The sequence below is a fragment of the Lichenostomus cassidix genome, chromosome 9 (genome assembly GCF_008360975.1).
Source record: "Lichenostomus cassidix isolate B80296 chromosome 9, HeHo_3.0, whole genome shotgun sequence".
NCBI classification, from domain to species: domain Eukaryota; kingdom Metazoa; phylum Chordata; class Aves; order Passeriformes; family Meliphagidae; genus Lichenostomus; species Lichenostomus cassidix.
The window spans coordinates 3,249,460-3,267,592 of NC_139490.1; the positions used below are offsets into that span (position 1 = coordinate 3,249,460).

An 18,133-nucleotide genomic window follows, 5' to 3' on the forward strand; every position below is an offset into this window, starting at 1 on the left:
TTCTAGATCTCCCCTTCTCAGCTTCCCCTCTTTTTCATCTTACACCTGGGAATTGAACAAACAGAGTCCAAAAAGGGTTTTGGAACAATCCTAAATCAGGGATACTGTGAAGACAAATGGTAAATGTCTGTTACCCCAGCTGCTAAGTTAATTACTATAATGGGAAACATCTTGACAGAAGCATTGCATATGGTTATTAGCAATTAACCCACCACTCCAAAAATCACAATTCCTGCTAATAACAGAACAGAGCTCAGCCTTCCTAATTACAATCTCTGCACGAAAATTTCTTTATATCAGAAGGGACTGTTAAATCCTGTAACCAGCTACAATTTAAAAAGACTGGCAATGGAGATACTGAGAATTAGAGAGGAAAATGAAAATAGAACAGGATGGTGTGACACTGAGTCAAAGTTGTGGGCAACACTTGTTCGTGCTTGGGGATACACAACAACTGTCACAGCATGTTTGCAGGAAATTATACATCAAAATTAAAATGCTAATGAGCAGGGAAATATGTTTCAAAATGGAGAGGATGGGATGGAACATTTTGAGAGACACCAAACCTTTTACAGAATTCGTGATCTGGACGGTGTTGTAAATAACGTGCTGAATTTGGGTTGCACTGGAATCTGACAGAACAACTTTCTGATCAACAAGAGAGGAGAATAATGTAATTTCCATCCCTTAGAAAGTCCTTCAGTACTATATGCAGGGCATGAGCTGTTTTTTTTTCCCTAACCACTTGTATTCTAGGCAATTGGATCCCATTATAACTGCACAAAGCCACCAAGGGGAATTGGCACTTTACCTGCTCAGTTCAAAAGCTGGTTTAGCTGAGCAAAATGCAATTTAATTTACTCCTTTTCTCAGTCAGGAAGGGAACTGTGGTCAAGATGCCCAGGGACTGGTTTGGTCGTGGCCAGGGTGTGGTTTGTAGGTGCCAAGGTCAAAGATGCACCACTTACAGCAAATAAATTTCATGACAGCAGGCACATGCCTGGTTGGTCATAGCAAGGATGGGGAGTATAAAGAAGTAATTAATGCCGTTTTTTGTGCCTTTTTCTCATGCCATAGCCCAGTGTAAGATCCAGAATAAATGAGTCTACCTCTGTGCCAGCTCTGAAGGTTTACTGACCTGGGATCCCAGCAGATCAATCATCCCAGGAGGCTCTGAAACTCCTTCCACCAATGCTCTAACTCCACCCATGGGAATCCTCCCACTGAAGTCAACAGCTCTGCAGGACAGTCTCAGGTAAAACACACCGAGGAGAAAACATTAAATAATATTTGTAAGACAAGCACATTGCACAGACTGGGCTGGCTTTGGAGCTCAGGACAATGTCAGGGTCACAGTGGCTAAAGCTTCCTGCCCAGAAAGCAAGGGATTTTACACAGCTCCATCTCCAGAATTTGGCTGCAGCTGTATTTTGCTGTGTGGCCTCCAGGCAAAGGTCTCATCTATTAAATGGCCTTCACTCTGCATTTCTGTACCTCCCAATTTGCATGTTGCTGGTCCATTATTCTTAACAACTGCGTATAAGAAACGTTGTGTACAATTTGTAATGATCACATACAGCTTTGGAAAATAAAGTTTAATAGTTTATTTTTAGGTTCCTTAAGATGGAAAAAATTAAAGTATTTTTTAAAGACTAATTTGCCTCTCCTGGGAAAAATCCCCAACAACTGAGGAATAAGATCCTTCGCTATTTTGCCATGATGTTATCCTGAAAATAATCCAGGTTGGGATGACATCACAGGACATAATGAACACTCAGCCTTGACATAATGAAGGTCTATTATTTTATGAAGAAAGATTTTTCTGGGGTTTAAGAAATAAAATGATTAGAAAACTATGTGCTCTGCGGGAGGTAATGAGATTAGCTCAACACAGGGTCCTGTGGAGTTAAAACTACTCCAGACACAAGAAAGACTCAGCCATTCTGTGAAAATTTCAGGGTACAATTAAATCTTCTCTAAGGCCAGATAAGGGCTGTGTGTTTTCTCCACCATGAAAAAGAAATCAGTTGATAAAATCTCAAAGGGATCATGTCCATGCAGGCTTCAAAGCAACGAACAATATAAAACCAGTCTTCTTGTTATGAATGGTAAATGTTTACCTACTTTAGCAAAGGCCTTGGAAAATAAAAACCATACAGGAAACCACTTGTAAAGTGAGTGTAAAATGAGAAGTGGGTGTATCAAGTTACAGGGCTGAAAGGGAGATAAATTAATGCTCTGTGAAACAGAGACTGACTCCTGACTGCTGAGGATGCTGATGTACCCATCCAGTTGTGTCTGTCACAAATTTGTGCAGGAGCTGCTTTAGAGCAACTGGAGACCAAGCCCATTCCACTGGAGTGGAAAGAAATCACAGTTTTTAGCACTGGTTGGCTCAGAGCCCATCTGCTTGTTCACAGCCCAGTGCCTGGTTAGTCACAGCTCTCCAGAGACAGGGAAACCGTGCTGTAATGGACCTGGAGACCTACATTAGATCATAAAATGCTTAAGGTGTGTTTTTCTCATTTTTTATTTGCTACTATGCACAGCTCCCTTTCCAGGTCAGTTGGTCTCCCTTTTCTCCCCAGTAAAGGGGGAAGAGTTGTGTTTTGACAGCAGTAAAGGTCTGGAGAGATCATAAAGATGAGAGGATGGATGGTCTAGAGGACAGCAGGCAGCTCTTAAAAACCACTCCTCATTTCCCAGTTTTATGTTCTTGCTGTCACTAACTCTCGGCAGTAGCGGTGTTATCCCACTCTCAAGATGTTAAACGCGTTTATTTTCCCGGTCACCTCTTGGAAGTGCTCAGATATGATTGCAGTGGGCATCCTGCGCAGAACAAAGAAGGGCCAGAGGGAAAAGAGAGAAGCCAAGCTACGTCTGTGTCAGCGCAGCAGAGCCAGAAGGCGCTTGGCATCCCGGCGGCGAAGGGAGAGCAGGGCGGGCAGCGGGGCTGGAGGCTGCGCATCGCTCCGAGCGCTGTGCGCGGAAAACAACCAACCAACCCTTCCTCATCCCTCCTGCGAGCTGCAGCCGGCGGGTTGCGGAGCGGCAGAACTCCCTTTGCAGGCGGGAATGGAGCGGCACTGCCGAGGGCAGCAGCCGGGACACGGCAAGGGCAGCACGCAGCAGCAGCAGCAGCAGCAGCACACAGCGCTCCCCGTGCCGGCGCTGCCCGGCGGGGCGGGGATGGAGGCGGGCCGGTGCCGCCCCGCCCGTGGCGCGCCTGTGCCGGCGCTTTAAATGATTTGGGGCCGGGGGTGGCGGGGCTGCTGCTGGTGCTGCTGCTCCGGCTGCTGCTCCATCGTGCCTGCCCCGGCAGCGCCATGGGAGCCGGGCCGGCGCTGCTGCTGCTGCCCGTGCTGCTGGGCTGGGCTCCGGCTGCCCGCAGCGTGCCCGCCGAGCCGCGGCTGCAGCGGGGCATGTGAGTGAGGGAGCGTGCGGGGCTGGGAGGGAGAGTGCGGGGCTTCGAGAGTATGAGTGTGCGGGGCTGGGAGGGAGTGTGTGGGGTGTACGAGTGTGCGGGCTTCGGGCTGTATGAGTGTGCGGGTCTCGGGGTGCCAGCACGGCGGGACACGCTGCTCCTGTCCCTCGGGAGGGTCCTGCACCCCTCGGCTCCCGGGGCGGCGGCAAAGTTCGGCTGGGCTCGCTGTGCCTCCCGCGTCCCCGCAGCGCAGCTCCCGGAGTTGCTCCGGACGGGGCTTGCGGGGCTCCCGGGCGGAGGGAGGGCTGGGTTTTGCCGCGGAGGTGAAGGCAGCTCCGTGGAGAGCATCGGCACCGCCGGGGCTGCCGCTGCCATCGCGTTCGGCCAGCGGAGCCCGTCCGTGCCCCGCTGAGCCCGGCCGGGGAGAGAGAGCACCGGGACAGAGAGGGGGTGAAGGATGGAAATCCCGGCGGGCAGGGAAGGGCAGGAGAGGTGGGAGCGATGGAAACATCATCGGCAGTGCACAAAGAACTCGCGGCCACACGTGTGCGGCTGCCGGAGGAAGTTTCTCGGAGGGTTCTGCAGGGCATCAGCAGCAAATGCTCTTTGTTGTGAGCGCGATGTAACGTTTGTGTCCAGAGGTAGTTTTGAGGTCAGATTCTATAAGAGAGTAGCTGGCAGCATGCACTAAATCCGTGTTTAAAGTTTTTGCGTGTTGAAATGGAATGTTTCTGGAAACTGTTTCCTGCTCTGCGTACCTTTCTCATCTCGCGTTTCTCAGGAATGTTGTGTCCCCCTGCTCCCCCCTCAACACACCCTGACAACAGCCTTTTCGGATGTCTGTCTATACCCTAATTTCTAACCTCCCTTACCTCCTTGGTTTTTATCTTCATCAGCGTCATCCCTTTCATAATTAATGTCTTGTATTTGTTTTCAATTTAGTTATTTATCCTGTCTGAAAATTGAGATTTCCAAGCCTATTGCTCCCTGGCTTTCTATACAGTACGCACTTACACGGTATTTACCAGAAGTGCTTTTAAGGTGGTTTGTATAACTCCATTTTGCTGGAGCACGAAGTATCCATCACAGTGCTTTGAGAAGTTAAGTTCATTCTGTGGTGAAACATTTTTCCTTTGTTAAAAGTGCTCTGTGTTTCTTTCAGGCATGCTTCGTGCTCTCTTTCTGAGCAATTACTCTACCAGGAGGAGGAGGAGTAGCATTGGCCTACATTAATCTGTTTGCATTTGACATCAGTAATAACTATGATTCTGCACTTTTGAAGCTGGAGGTGCTGTTAACTGTGAATTGCCTCAAAACAATTTTTGTTTGCTTTTACCTTTCTAAAGATTGTGTCACTGAAAGAGCAGAGGAAAGGTTGCCTTCTGGAAATGCTGCTGTGTGAGGATGTTGCTGCTGGGCTGGAGGCACTGGGAGCAGCAGAGCACTGTCAGCCAGCAGCAGTCAGAAACACCCACCCAAACCCCCAGACCTGGGGCAGAGTGCTTCACCCAAGGGGATATTCCTCAAATGCCTGCCATTCTTACTGCTTTTCCTGAGCTGGGGCAGGTCTAAGTATTATTCCAAACTTTTTTGCTATTTAGGGACTTTACCTTTGGTGTAAGCAGAATGCAAGACGTCACTACTCTCTAGGAGTGAGTCTGCCAGCTTTCACCAAGGATCAGTGAAATATCCAGGAGCACTTTTTTCATGAATCACCTTTTTCTAATAATTCTGGTTTGTTCTTTTCACGTTAGTCATCTGCAGTCAATGAAATCAGAACAACAAATGTATCCCTTGGAACACACCATGCCGAGTATGTTCTTTGCTGTTGTTTTGATTGAGATCTTATGTGGCTGAGGCTGTACAGGATATTCTTCATAATTGTTTTTGTTCTGTTGCTAACTTGAGTGTTTGCGCCGAGCTAGAAATGCTGGAGGGATCAGTGTGTATGTTGGTGTTCTGCTTCCAAGCCCCCTGAGGAGATTTAATGTAGAACAGATTACAGGGTGGCGAGATATTTCTATCAGCTGCTTTTCTATACAATTAGCCCTTGATGATCTTCTGACAGAACTCCAGAGAACTCTGAAATGACCGGAGAACAGATATGCCATTTTCATTGTAAAGCGTATTTGCACCTTTTGATGAGGAATTAACCATCTCTCGTGATAAAATGCACATTTTTAACACTTTGTTGTGAGCTCTCTAGTCCAGAACTGGGGTGTGTCAGACAATGGAAGTGTGGTGTGGGGTTATCTAGCTCTTGGTCTTCACACAAGTCAAGGGGTGGTTGTGGGACAGTGCAGAAATAGGAGCTAAGAGAAGAGGACTTTGTCAGAAGTGATAAATCCTCTCCTAGAGAACATTCCCCTGGGAGTTTGAGCAGTACAGATGTCTGCTGGTAGTGAGGGATGTAGGACAGAGCAGGAGGCAGGAGTGGTTATGAGGTATGTGCTGAGAACCCCCTTTGTGCAATAAATATCATCTTTCTCAGTTCAGACTGGGACAGGGCTCAAGAATGGATTCCTCTGTTCCCAGGTGAGACGAGTGAGGACTTTGAAAAAGTCAGGAGATAAGTTTTGTTCCTGTCAGCATTAAGCCACTTGAGTCCCTGTAGTCTTGCAGGTCCATGATGACATCCAAAGGAGCTGCTTTGCTTCTAGAGGATCCAGTCACAATCTCGCAATAAAACTGTTTGGCTTAGAGTTTTTATTTACTGCTCACGTGTTCTATCTGCATATTTTCACTTTATCCATAAGCAATCTGGTCACATTCCAAGGAACACCTGGTTGTAGAGCTGGATTATTCCTGGCTGAGTAACTGTTTTCCAGCTTCTTCAATTCTGTGGGGCGCTATCAGCTTTCTTGTGCTCTTCCAGATAAATCACGTTCCCAAATGCAAAATCTAACATTCACATCTTATCTGTATTTGCAACCCTTGAGTAAACCTGGCCCTTCAGCTGTACCAGCTGTTGGGCACAATGACACAGGACTGGTTTTGCACCACTGCAAACAGATGTGGCTGAGGACACTCTTTCCTAGTGATAAAAATTAAAAAAACTTTTAAGGTACAATTAAAGGCAAAGTCCACTTTTTTTTTTTTTTTTTAGGACTGGAATGTATTTCAAGAATTAACTGCTGCTGTGCAAAGCAGTTCCATATGAAGAGATGCATCTGAGTTGTGAGTGCTACAGCGGAACAAATTGCATGTCAATTTGAATATGTTGGAATGCAATGCAGAAAACAAAGTAACCCAAGAAATGTTTATATAAAGTATATGGAGATACAGCTTTAACTTGGAGCCTGGAATTTTGTCATAATACTGTCCAAATGATGTGAAAAGTAGGTTGTGTCATCATTTCTTGGTGAGAAATTGTCTCAATATATTGGCTGTTTAGCCAATACACTGTATTTTCACCTCTGGTAATGTCAATTTGCAGGTGTGAGGAAAGTTTATATTACCAGCATTAAATAAGGGCTTAAAGTACATTTACTTTTTGGAGCTGAACTGAATAATGTAGTGGAATTTCCTTTCATTTCTTTGAATGGCTTATCTTACACTTGGAGGTTTTGTAGTTTTTTTAAAAAAAGTGGGTTTTCTGGTGAAAATAAAGACCTGGTTTCCCACTGGTGTATTTAAATTTGTACCGTAATTTAATACATTTCTGTATTAAATTTGTACACCAGGTGAGATTAAGTCTCTCTCTTTTAACCCTTGGCTGAAGTGATGCTGGCAGCCAGGAGTCACTGCCAAAATTTGCTTTAGACTACTGAATTTTACCTATCAAGTTGTTTTTAGCTGAACCCTCAAGTGCTTCTCACTCCTACCTGCAGAGAGTCTGTAGGGCTGCAGTAAACCCTCAGTACTCTTGAGTAGCAGCTACTCCAGCCTTTGAGGCTTGGCTAATGTGATTTTAGTGAGCATGGTTTAAATGCTTTGGCATAACAGTTTTATGGTGGTTTCATCCCCTCATTTCCCCATCCCTGCCCCCCAAATCCTTTAGTTTGCAGTTGAAGGCTGAGATGTTTCTCATCCTGGTGAACGTGAACATCCCACTGAACAAAGCTAGTCCTTTTAGCCTGTGCAGTGCAGGATGCTGCCACCAGATAGAGCTCATGCCGGTCAGCATCACAGCACAGAATCCCATTTCTCAAGACTTTGCACTTAAAGCTTCTGTTTCACAGTTCCTGGAGGAATATTAATTTTGAATTTAGGCTTTTAACAGATGGCAAAGCGCTCTTTCCCTCTTTTTCTCCCCCAGTATAGTCACTGTCAGGAGACTTAGGGATAATGAATGAGTGTCATGGTGGTATTGTACTTTTCCTGATTTATGACGTTTCCCTGCTCTTCAGGAGAAAAATGAGATCAAGACTTTCTCCTAAACTCTGAAATAGCTGTAAGACAGGATCATAAAATGTGATAGCCTGAAGTTGTTATATTTATCAAAGATGAACTTGATCTGTAAATTTTTTCCGGCTTTGGAAATTCCTGGGTTTGTATCAGAGACATCATAAAATGGTTCTAAATCTCACAAGAGGCTTAGAAATTCGCTGCTCATAATCATGGTAGCTTATATGTACTGTATGATTCTTAAATCTTCACATTTAGGGTAAGAAAAATCCTGTTCCCATTCACTTGCAATGGGATTTGACTTCTCTCATTACTCTCAAAGAAGAGTACACTCAAAGAAGGGAAAGTTTGTCAGGTTTCTTTAGGTGTAATTGTGCTATTGTGGAATGTTTCTGTAGTTGAGTTATTTATGTGTGTTTGCAGTATTTCTTGGGAAAATTGCCTGGTTTTTGCTTTGATTTTTCTTCTGCATTGTTTATATCCAGCCCTGCCTGTTTTCCCTAGTTCTAGGCCTGCCATGATCTAGCTCTGACAGACCGTGGAATATTTTCAATAAATTTGAAGAAGTGCCCCGGTGAGGAGGAATGAGATTATCTGTAGTGGAAGACCTGGTCTGGAGGTGACTTTTTAGCAGAACTTCGATGGAAGCAATGCTTTGGCTCCCAGAGGGTTAACAGCCCATATTGCAGACTTGGGTTATTCACCAATTAAATACCTTCTCTCTTTGAACACAGTTAATAGATTTCCTTCCTCTGAAATTCAAGCTTGTTATTGCTTACGTCCCCTCTCAAATCTATTGCTTTTAATTTATTTCTGAGCAGAAAGAAATTTCCTTTCATTACTGCGAAATCAAAGCATTTCAAAATTATGTACTGAACATATGTAGTCCTGGATTTGTGCTTTGGATTCCAGGCTAGTCTTGGTTTAAAACTAATCATTAATTGTTCCGGAGGGGAATTTGATATTTCTGCCTTTGGTGTAAGATGATGTGTGCTTTAATGTGTACACAAGCTGAGCCATACACTGAGCTCCATTTCGGTGCCTTTGACCTGTGGATGAATATTTGATCTCGTGCGTGTGGAAAGGGAAATGTTATTTAAGTCAGAGTGCTGACACTTGTGTTTGTGTTCTTTAATAGAAATGCCTTGCTGTCTTCCCTTTGTAAGTCAGAGCAGAACTTTGCACAAAATCTTGTTTAGAAGAGTGCCATGCCCAGACTGTGTTTTTATGTACACAACTTAATTCAGTATTGAAAATATATCATTGCAGGATGGGCATGAGAAGAGGTCTTATGAGCTGCTTCGTACTGTTTTGTAAAAAAGAAATCCCTCAAAATATGAATCACTTGGCCATTTTGGGCCTGGTCTTTTCAGGTTGGAATATTTTGTGTAGGAGATGGGTTTTTATACACTTCAACCCTCAGGAGACTCTTCAGTACTTTTCCTGAGTGTTATTGCTGGTGCTCTCCCTGCCTGACCAGTGCACCATCAGTGGTGCAAAATACAAGTTGCACAAACTTCTCTCATCGTTATATTGCTTAACTCTTTGAATTGTGGGTCAAGGCCTGTCCATCTCTGTAGAGTAACACCAGGAACTGTGGGTTATTTAGAACCTCAGTGTAAATTTCTAATCCAAAAGATATAAACTGAAATTTTCCTCCCCTTCTAGATTGCCACTGCTGAACTTTAATCCACTAATGCATGGTTGTTAGTTTTTCTGGGACTAAAATTCATAAAATATTTAGCTTAACTGAGTTTTCTTAAGGTTAAAGCAAACAAACAAAACCCCAAACCAAACAAAACTCCTCAAAAAATGGACATTTGCATCACTGGTATGAAGCCAATGATTTATAGGGAAGCAAAAGACTTGGAATATTTTAGCACATGAAACATTGCCATGTAGGGGATTTTCTTACATATATTGCATATATTAGATGTAATCATATTTGTTTCAGCTTGACTGGAAGTTATGTATTACATGCTATTTTGAAAGTAAGCTTTCAATAAAAAAAAAGTTTTGCTTTGAAACTGTTAAAATCTGGCAGCCACCAAAAAGGCAGTGAACAATTGCTAGATACTGATTGCCCAAACAGAACTGAGGATTTCACTACCTTCTAACTCACTTAATTGTCAAACAGTGCTGCACTTGCTGTGAACCAGAATGAGCCATCTCTCCTTCTGACACAGTGGTGTGACATTTGGAGTGATTTTTATGTTAATATTTTAACATCAGGTCCCTTTGTGCGTCTTGCCTGCCGGAAGAAGCTCAGGTGTGTGTACCTGGCAGATTTACTGGGCTACACATTCTGCAGGGAGGGATAATGGCAATGGGTGGAGTTAATGTCGAATTACACCTAGAAGTGACTGCTGGTACTCAGTGGATTGCTCTCTGCTTTCACACTTTCACATGCTCAGTTTAGTCTGGATTTAGGACCCTTATTTGCCTTGTCTCAGCAATGAGTACAGGCGAGCTACTTCTTAGCCTCCTTTCATGTGATATCCCATGTGGTTTTCTAATTAGGCTGAGAGAGAAATCCTTGGGACATGGGTCCTCAGGTTGTTTGCAAAGCTCTGTGCTTGTGCTGCCTGGGGCTTTGCAGACCTGGTCCCTGGCAGTGCTGCTCTCCTGGATGTAGAGGAGAAACTATAAAACTGGATGTTGCTGGGGACTGAATTTGTGTGACACTACAAGAAAAAAAATCACTGCCTGATTTTAAAATGCAAAGAAAGGTGGCTTGGCCAATCATGGTTAAATGATTTGGATGTGCATGTTTATCTCCTGCTTTTCTTGCTAACCAAAATGGATTATTGTGTCCTGGGGGAGGGAGGAGGATGGTTAAGTAGAAGGTAAACGACAGGCGCCGCACTTTGATAGCAGCAAGAACCAAAAATCTTATTGTTGTTATAATAGCTGAGTGTGTAATTAATCATCTCCTATTGATTTGCTCTTGATCTAGATGCAGGGCACAGAGGCTGAAGGAACTCTCATGTTGTTTAGCTGCTCCATCTAATCAAAGAGAGGATGTGAGCAGGACACAGCAGTGCATTAGTAACCTGTGGGATGAGGGGAGCCTTGTGTGGTGGATCTCCATCCACAGAGCCAGAGAACAGCAGTGATAATGAGACCTAATCTAAATGAGCTTGGTGCTTACATTCCACATCCCAGAGGGGCTATAAACATCACAAATATTGATACAGCATCAGGAGAGAGCAGGGATTGATTAGTGGTCAAGGGAGCAGGATGTCCTAATTGTCTCTGGTAGTGGTGATTAATTTTATCAGGGAAATGAGCCTTAAAATAGATTAAAGGTAGAAAGGGGAGCATGGCAGTTTGAAAAATAAAAGCCTTTTCTGTCATTCTAGCCTTTGTGAAATATTAAGCAATATGTAGCTAGAGACAAAATTTATATATATAAGTAAGTATATGTAACTTGTTCTTTTGACCTTTTGTTTTTGTGGCCTATTTCCTAACTTGACTTTTCTTTTTGTGTGTTCAAATGAAATTTGCTTTCTTCTTTCCAATTGAGATGATATAGATTAAAAACTTTTAATCAACATATCCTTTTGCACACAACATCATATTGCTGGGTGTTTCTGCTCTACAGTGCCACAAGTTTCTGCATGGTGCCACCTTTGCCTTTCTACAGGTCTTTTTTATAAGACAATGGTGATGTTTTGCTGGCATGTTGGAGCTGTGAGGGGATTCAGACAGCCTGAAAAGTCTCTAACCAAATCCATTGTAGCAGCATACAACTATTTCAGATCAACATCAGTGTATCTCTAGTGCAAAAACATTTATCATCACAGCAGTGGAGAATTTAGCCCTGACTGTAATCTTGGTTCCCTTAAGGAAAATTCTCTTTTGATCTTTTCAAACTAAAACTGAATAAGCAGTCTGTGGTTTTCTAAACTTTTAATAACAGCATAACGGGAAGGAGCACCAACCAATTAGTGTTTTGAAAATACAGAATTCCAGCAAGTCGCTTCTTATGACAGGTTTCATCTATTGACTGTTTTGTGGGAAGATCAATAGTGTTCAGGCTGCAAATTCGTCAGCTCAGGCAAGGCAGGCTGCAACATCTCATTTTTAGGAAGATGTTAACAGCCGTCTGACTTAGTGTAGAAGGTGGTGTCATTCACTGAGTCTCTGTGGAAAGACCTAAAATCAGACAGCCAAATTTGTATTCGTTAATGTTTTGATTTAAAGTTAGCGCTGTTGAAAGAAATCTTCCAGGATATCTTGATGTGTGTTTGCTCTCTCACTACTGTTAAATCTGCCCTACCTTTAGCTTCTTCTGTTGAGCTGGGAGGAAGTGGATGGCTAGAAGGAGAGGTTTACTTTAGCATTCCAAGAGCCAGGTGCTGAGCAGAAAAAGCAAATATCTCTGTCACAGATATGATGGAACTTTACAAAGGACAGTGTCCAGTGCCAGGTTGGATGAGGTGTGGAGCAACCTGGGCTAGTGGAAGGTGTTCCTGCCCATGGCCAGAGAGGTGGAATAAGGTGATCTTTAAGGTCCTTTCCAACTCAGACCATTCTGTGATTTTTCTGGTACATCTCTTCCCTTTCTTGTTAAAATTCCAAACACAGGAACGAATTACATCCCGCCTGGAGATGCTTTTAATTTTCTCTGAACTTTTCCCGTTGTGTGGTGGTTCACAGGCACCACAGCCATATGATTAGCCCAGGCTGCTCTTGCTCTGTGTTGGTCTAATTATCTGTTCATTAGAATCTCGAGTCTTGAGCTGGAAGTGTGCAGGGTGTCTTTGTTTAAAGGGCAGTCTCCTAATGCAAATATTACGAGAGCTTTCTTCCTTGCCTGAGTCAGACTGACAAGCTAATAATAGCCGTGGTGTTAGCCTTGGCTAGCACAGAGCAGCAGTGCAGAAAGGTTTTCAGGGACCTGTGTATCAATCAAATCATGGGCCATAATATGCATTTGAGTGTTTTGCTTGTTTTAACACTTAAACTCCCATTAAGAGATATCTTCTGAATGCAAAGGGCATGGGAGTAAAATAGGAGCTGTTCTCTAATACACAGTTACATCCACTTGAGGCTTCAGCCTAGTCCTGGATGGCCTCTAATTAGCAGAGTCCCACAGTGCTGTATTGTACCTTTAGTAGCTGTAGCCTTGTTCCAGAAGCTGTTGTTAAGTTTATAGGTAAGCTATCAAATGAGTCAGATGGCTTAAAAACCATTGGCAGTGTTGGCTGTGTGTGTGGGGAGCTGTGAAGGTGCTCAGTTGCTGGAGAGGGCATGTTTGGTTCCCAGCTTTGCCAGCACAGGATTGCATGTTATGCAATTGCTGCAGTTTAATTATAGTGTTTCAGCAGTTTTGATACCTGCCTTTAAATTATCCCAAGGGCATCAAGGAGGAATGGCTTACTTTGAATAAATCTTCATAAACATATGGCTCTGCTGCTGGCTTGTTTTGTTCTGCAAGCGCCATTCGTTCCCATTAACTATATCCTAGAAGTCAATACTGCTATTCCTGGAAACATGGCAATATCACATGAGCAGGAACTTATGGGATGGGCTCAGTGTGTCATTACAACAATTGTCAGCTCCTCTGTTTTATTTATGGAAGAGCGATGCATATGAATGTACCTTTATCTGGAAAGTTTTAGGCAATTCTAATAAAAGGAGATCTGCATGAATTATCAGAACACGATGTTCTATTCACTGGAGGGAGAATCATTTTAAAAAGCCTGCTAAGTGAGGCATGGTTGCTAAGTAAGGCATGGGTTTTATTAGTCCAACTGACGTAATGGAAAAAAAAAAACAGGCAAGATTTTGGGCACATGAAGATCTTCTTTGGATGTGAAACAAATGGCAGACTTTGTGCTAAGAATGGCTTGGGAACAATGGCTCTGAACTTCAGCTAAATCTGTTAAATGGGGAGGTAATTCCAGAGGGAAGGGGTAGCTGGGACACATGGGAAGGATTGCTAAGGAATGGAGATGACATGGGAATGTGGAGGAAGGCTGGCTGGTTTCTTGAGGAATTTGAGGCAATCTGAACCTGGGCTGTGATCATCTCCTGTCCTGCTTTGAGGTGTTGGCAGCCAGGGCAGACCTGAGGAATGGGAAATATGGAGCAATATTGAGTGTGGACCCTGCAAGGGAGGAGGAACATGGAGGGATGTCCACTGGCAGTGGGGTTTAGGGTGATGGAGCTGAGAAGTTTCAATAAAGCCTGTGAGAAACCAATATTCTTGTTCAGGAAAGTAACTTCCATTAAGATCAGGTGCTCCAGTGCAAATGGATTCATTACTTTTTTCCCATGGTGACATAAGACAACCAAAGCTTACAGCTGTGGGCTTTCTTCTCCTAACTTCCTTTCCATAGGCTACCCGAATTCCTGAGGTATGGCTGGCTTGTCTTTCAACTGGTTCTGTTCTTCTGGCTGAAGTGTTCTTGATGGGCAGAGGTTCTCTTTACCCTGAGGTGATGTCCCAGGCATTCCCTGGGATGTTGTGGTGCCTTTGGGAGGCCGGGGTGAATGTCCCCTTCTCCATGGAGTAATGACAGTTCTGCATGGCACTGGGACTGGTGTGGATCTGATCCAGGCAGGGCTTCTTCCAAGTGTTCATCTCAGCAGTAAAATGGATCATGCTTATAGTATTTCCCTGTTCTGCACAGGCTCAATTTAATGGTGTTTGTAAGCTACTTGAAGACCTGTGGATGAAAGATGTTCTCTTATTAGCACCTTGTGTGGTGTTCAGGCATAACAGGGAGCCTTGGAGATAAAAAGCACCATAAATCTTGAATGAGATATTAACAATATCACTTACACTAAGGGATGATGACCAAATGCCAGGCAGCTGTTGGGCCAGAACTTCTCTTTTTTATTAGTGCCATCCCCAGGTTTTCCAGCACAGGGTCATGTTCTTCCCTGTGGCAAGGGACAGAGGAAACAAGTGTGACACTGTATTACTTGATCACTCTTTAGCTTGGAGAGGACTCAGACTGAAATTTGGGGAAGGACTTGTCTGCTGAATGTTGTTGTTGTTGTCAGAGTGGGTATGGAAGGCATAGAAGGTCCCTGTTTCCCCCCTGTCTTGGGGAATTGGTGATTAAATTATTGCATTTACATTAGATTGCATATAACAATCTACAAACTACTAAAAAGAAAGTCAGTGAATTAATTTCATTTTGTTGCAGCAGGTTCTTGCCTTAAAAGATGACAAAACCCCTCATGTTTTGTGCTTGTTAGACCTTGCATGTTTGATGCTGTTGTTTTCTGTCATGCAGAATTTCCTGATTTATACCAGGGCAAAGAAATCAGGATAAGGCAGACAAAATCTCTGTAAAACCATCAGCATGTAACCTTTATTTTTTTGACCCTCCACACCTCCTGCAATCCTGCTATTTTTGTAACTCTGGTTAGGTAGCAGGATGAAGATTACATATCATCCTCCAAAGCAGCGCTTTTATTTTGGTCTTGTTATTTTAGGAATAATCATCAGAGAACAAGGATACTTCCTCTTACGAATTTCATGTGCTTCCCTGAGGGGGCTGCTAGCAAGGGGGGCTCTTACAGAATATACAATTTCCCCAGCAATAGTGTAGATAAGTCTTATCTGCCCTTGAATCTGTGCTAAATCTTTCATTGACTTGTGTGGAGCCTGAATTTCAGTGCATTCTTTGCATGCTGCTTTCTAAGGCTTGGAGCTGCAGTGTGTTCAAACACCAGTGTGAATTCTCTTTCAAACACAACATAGCTTTGTGTACATTTCTCTAGATGTCTAAATTTTGTGCTAGCAATGAAAATGATCTTTTTCTTTCCCCCAAGGCCCAATGTGTGCCCAGTGTTTGAGCTGGCACTGGTGGGACACCAAGAGCCATGTATTCAGTCCTTCAGTCGCATGGTCAAGATGTGGAAACAAGGCTGCACCAAGAGGAGGTGGTGTGTGAGCTATGAGAGAAGGTAATATATTATCTGTCATTACAGTCTTTGTGCAAGTTCTTTGAATATTTTGTGAGACAAGTTGGGGACCTTTTAATCTGAAATGTGTGATGTGGTTATGGACATAGTGTCCTCCTGAGACTTGACTTGAAATCTGTTATTACTGAGTAGAAAATGGGACTTCCTGTGTTTTGGGTTGCTCGTGAGCTTTGTGGCTGGCTTTAGATTCAGAATTTTACATTATCAGAAAGTGTTCCTGTCTTGTTCTTGTTTAGGTGAAGCCCAGCTGTCAACTCATTGACTTTGAAAAATTGAACTTCTCTCTATTTCTGTCACATGCTTAGAACTGATGGGAGATCTGACTCCCCCAACAGCTAACCCAAAATTGATTGCAAAAAAAAAAAATTAAAAGTTGCTCACCTTTGACTATCCTGAATACAAATTCTTCAAAATAACATGGGGACATAGCATGTAAAGATATTGGATATTATTAGGATGCAGTTTGCTATATTTGCTGTGTTTTTGACTAGAAGTTCTGACAGAGGCTGAAAAAAGGTCTCATAAATATGACTTATGAGTATGGTGTGCTGCTGATGAGATGGCAGTGAGTGGAACAGGACTTGTGATTGCTCTCTCCACCTTCCCTCCCCCAGGTCTGGCTACTACACGGTTTACAAGCAGGTGTACAGGATGGAGCAGCAGACTGTCTACAAGTGCTGCCCTGGCTGGGCCCAGCGGGACAACGAGCCTGGCTGCTTGCACTGTGAGTTGGGGCAAAACTGGGACAAACCACCAGGTGACATCCTGAGGACCTTCCTAATGATGCCTACTTCTAGATACAAGGATTTTGTTTCTTGTTATTTGTAACTGGGATTTCCCCAGTCATGGGGAAAGCAAAGTCCTTTAAACATACAAAAGCACTCATGTAAAAGTACCAATTTTTGCAGCTCTAATTTTAATCTGAACAGTAGAACAGTTTAGATTAGCAGTCTAAATTCTGATTGGAGTTGTTGGAGCATTTTGTGCCAGCCTGGCTTTGACAGGCCAACCAAATTTATTGCTGTTACCCACATTATGCAGAGAAATCTGCTGTGAGGGACTTGTTTCTTGGGTGTAGCTCTCACTGGGGAGTCTGACTGGTTTTGGCATTTTCATTTCTGCTGTTGCCATTGCACAAGTTATGTTTCTACCCTGTGGTTCTCCATCTGATGAGAACCCATTCCTATCACTGATTTCCAATCATGACTTAATGTTCTCCTAAAAGATTTAATTCAGTTTAAATGATAAGGCAGCACTTCAGCCACTGTTAACAAGACATCACTAGAAGATGGCAACCTACTCAGTGTTTAGTTTTGTTACTGTTTTGTCAGTAATTGTGTTTTCTATATGAAAGTTAGCATCTGTTCTTATTTATTTTTTAATCTTCATACCAACTTGAGGGCTGCATTCAGAGCGCTTGCTTTTATGATTGTCTCTTTGTAGTTAAAAAATGAAAACAAGCCTGAGAGGTATGCCTGTTAGTTTCAGCCTGAATCTACATATTTAGTGTGCACCTGTTTAGTTGTAAGAAGTCAAAAAGATGTTTACAATCTGTATTTTAATCTCTGGCATAAAGGAGTTTAACATAAGTGAGCACCAGTGGTAAAGTGAATTTTTTTTTCCTGAAAGAGCAGTGCAGAGTTGCTTTGAATTCTTTAAGGAACCAAAGTGGTTGAATTACTCTTTTATATTTGATACTCTTTGCAAGTTTGGCTCAAGTATGTGGAATTTAAGTTATTGTAAATAAAACTGTTCTGTGTTAGAGGAAGGGAAGAATTGCAATTCCCCTCCACATATATAATATCTCCCAATGCATCAGTGGTTCTTAACCATTGCTGCATTATTGTCTGGCAGATTTTCCTGTTTTATTTTGGATTCAGGCAGTGCTTTGAGTCCTGACTTCTGCCTCTGAAGCATCTACAAGTTAAACTGCAGTATCTAAGTTTTACTTTTATTAAATTTCTTCATATCAACATGATAGTTGCACCTATGATACCAAGTCCTACTGCAGTCTAACCTTTCCATTTAAATAAAAATCTGGGTTTCTTCTTATTTGGAAGCTGATTTTACAACAGGACCATGACAGAAAGGCAGTTCTGGAGGATCTTTGGCACAAAATCAGCTCAAACACCCTCTCTCACTCTGTTTGTGTGCTCTAGTGCTCTGCACAGCTGGCACTTGCTTCAATGGAGGGAAATGTTCTGAAGAAGGATCCCAGATGTGCCAGTGTCCTGCAGGCTTCCAGGGACCTCGCTGCCAGTATGGTGAGTCCAGTGGAAATTGCCTCAAGTGCATCTGGTGTTGGGATAAAATATATCTTCAACAGTAATTGTTCAAACATGAATATTTTATTAATGTTGACATTAAGGATGCCTCTTGTTGCACCACTTATAAGTGGTTATTTGGTGGTTATTG

General features: G+C 43.1%; 1 protein-coding gene across 1 annotated transcript in view; it reads left to right on the plus strand.

Annotated features, from left to right (window-relative positions):
* Window positions 1-3,289: 3,289 nt before the first annotated feature.
* LOC146433077 (uncharacterized) overlaps window positions 3,290-18,133 on the plus strand; it is a 181,452-nt gene continuing 166,608 nt past the window's right edge. Inside the window, exons 1-4 of the mRNA XM_085068977.1 lie at window positions 3,290-3,424; window positions 15,566-15,700; window positions 16,333-16,442; window positions 17,878-17,982. Coding sequence (XP_084925103.1) covers window positions 3,327-3,424; window positions 15,566-15,700; window positions 16,333-16,442; window positions 17,878-17,982 — 448 coding nt within the window. The 5' untranslated portion in view covers window positions 3,290-3,326. The remainder of the gene's footprint in view (window positions 3,425-15,565; window positions 15,701-16,332; window positions 16,443-17,877; window positions 17,983-18,133) is intronic.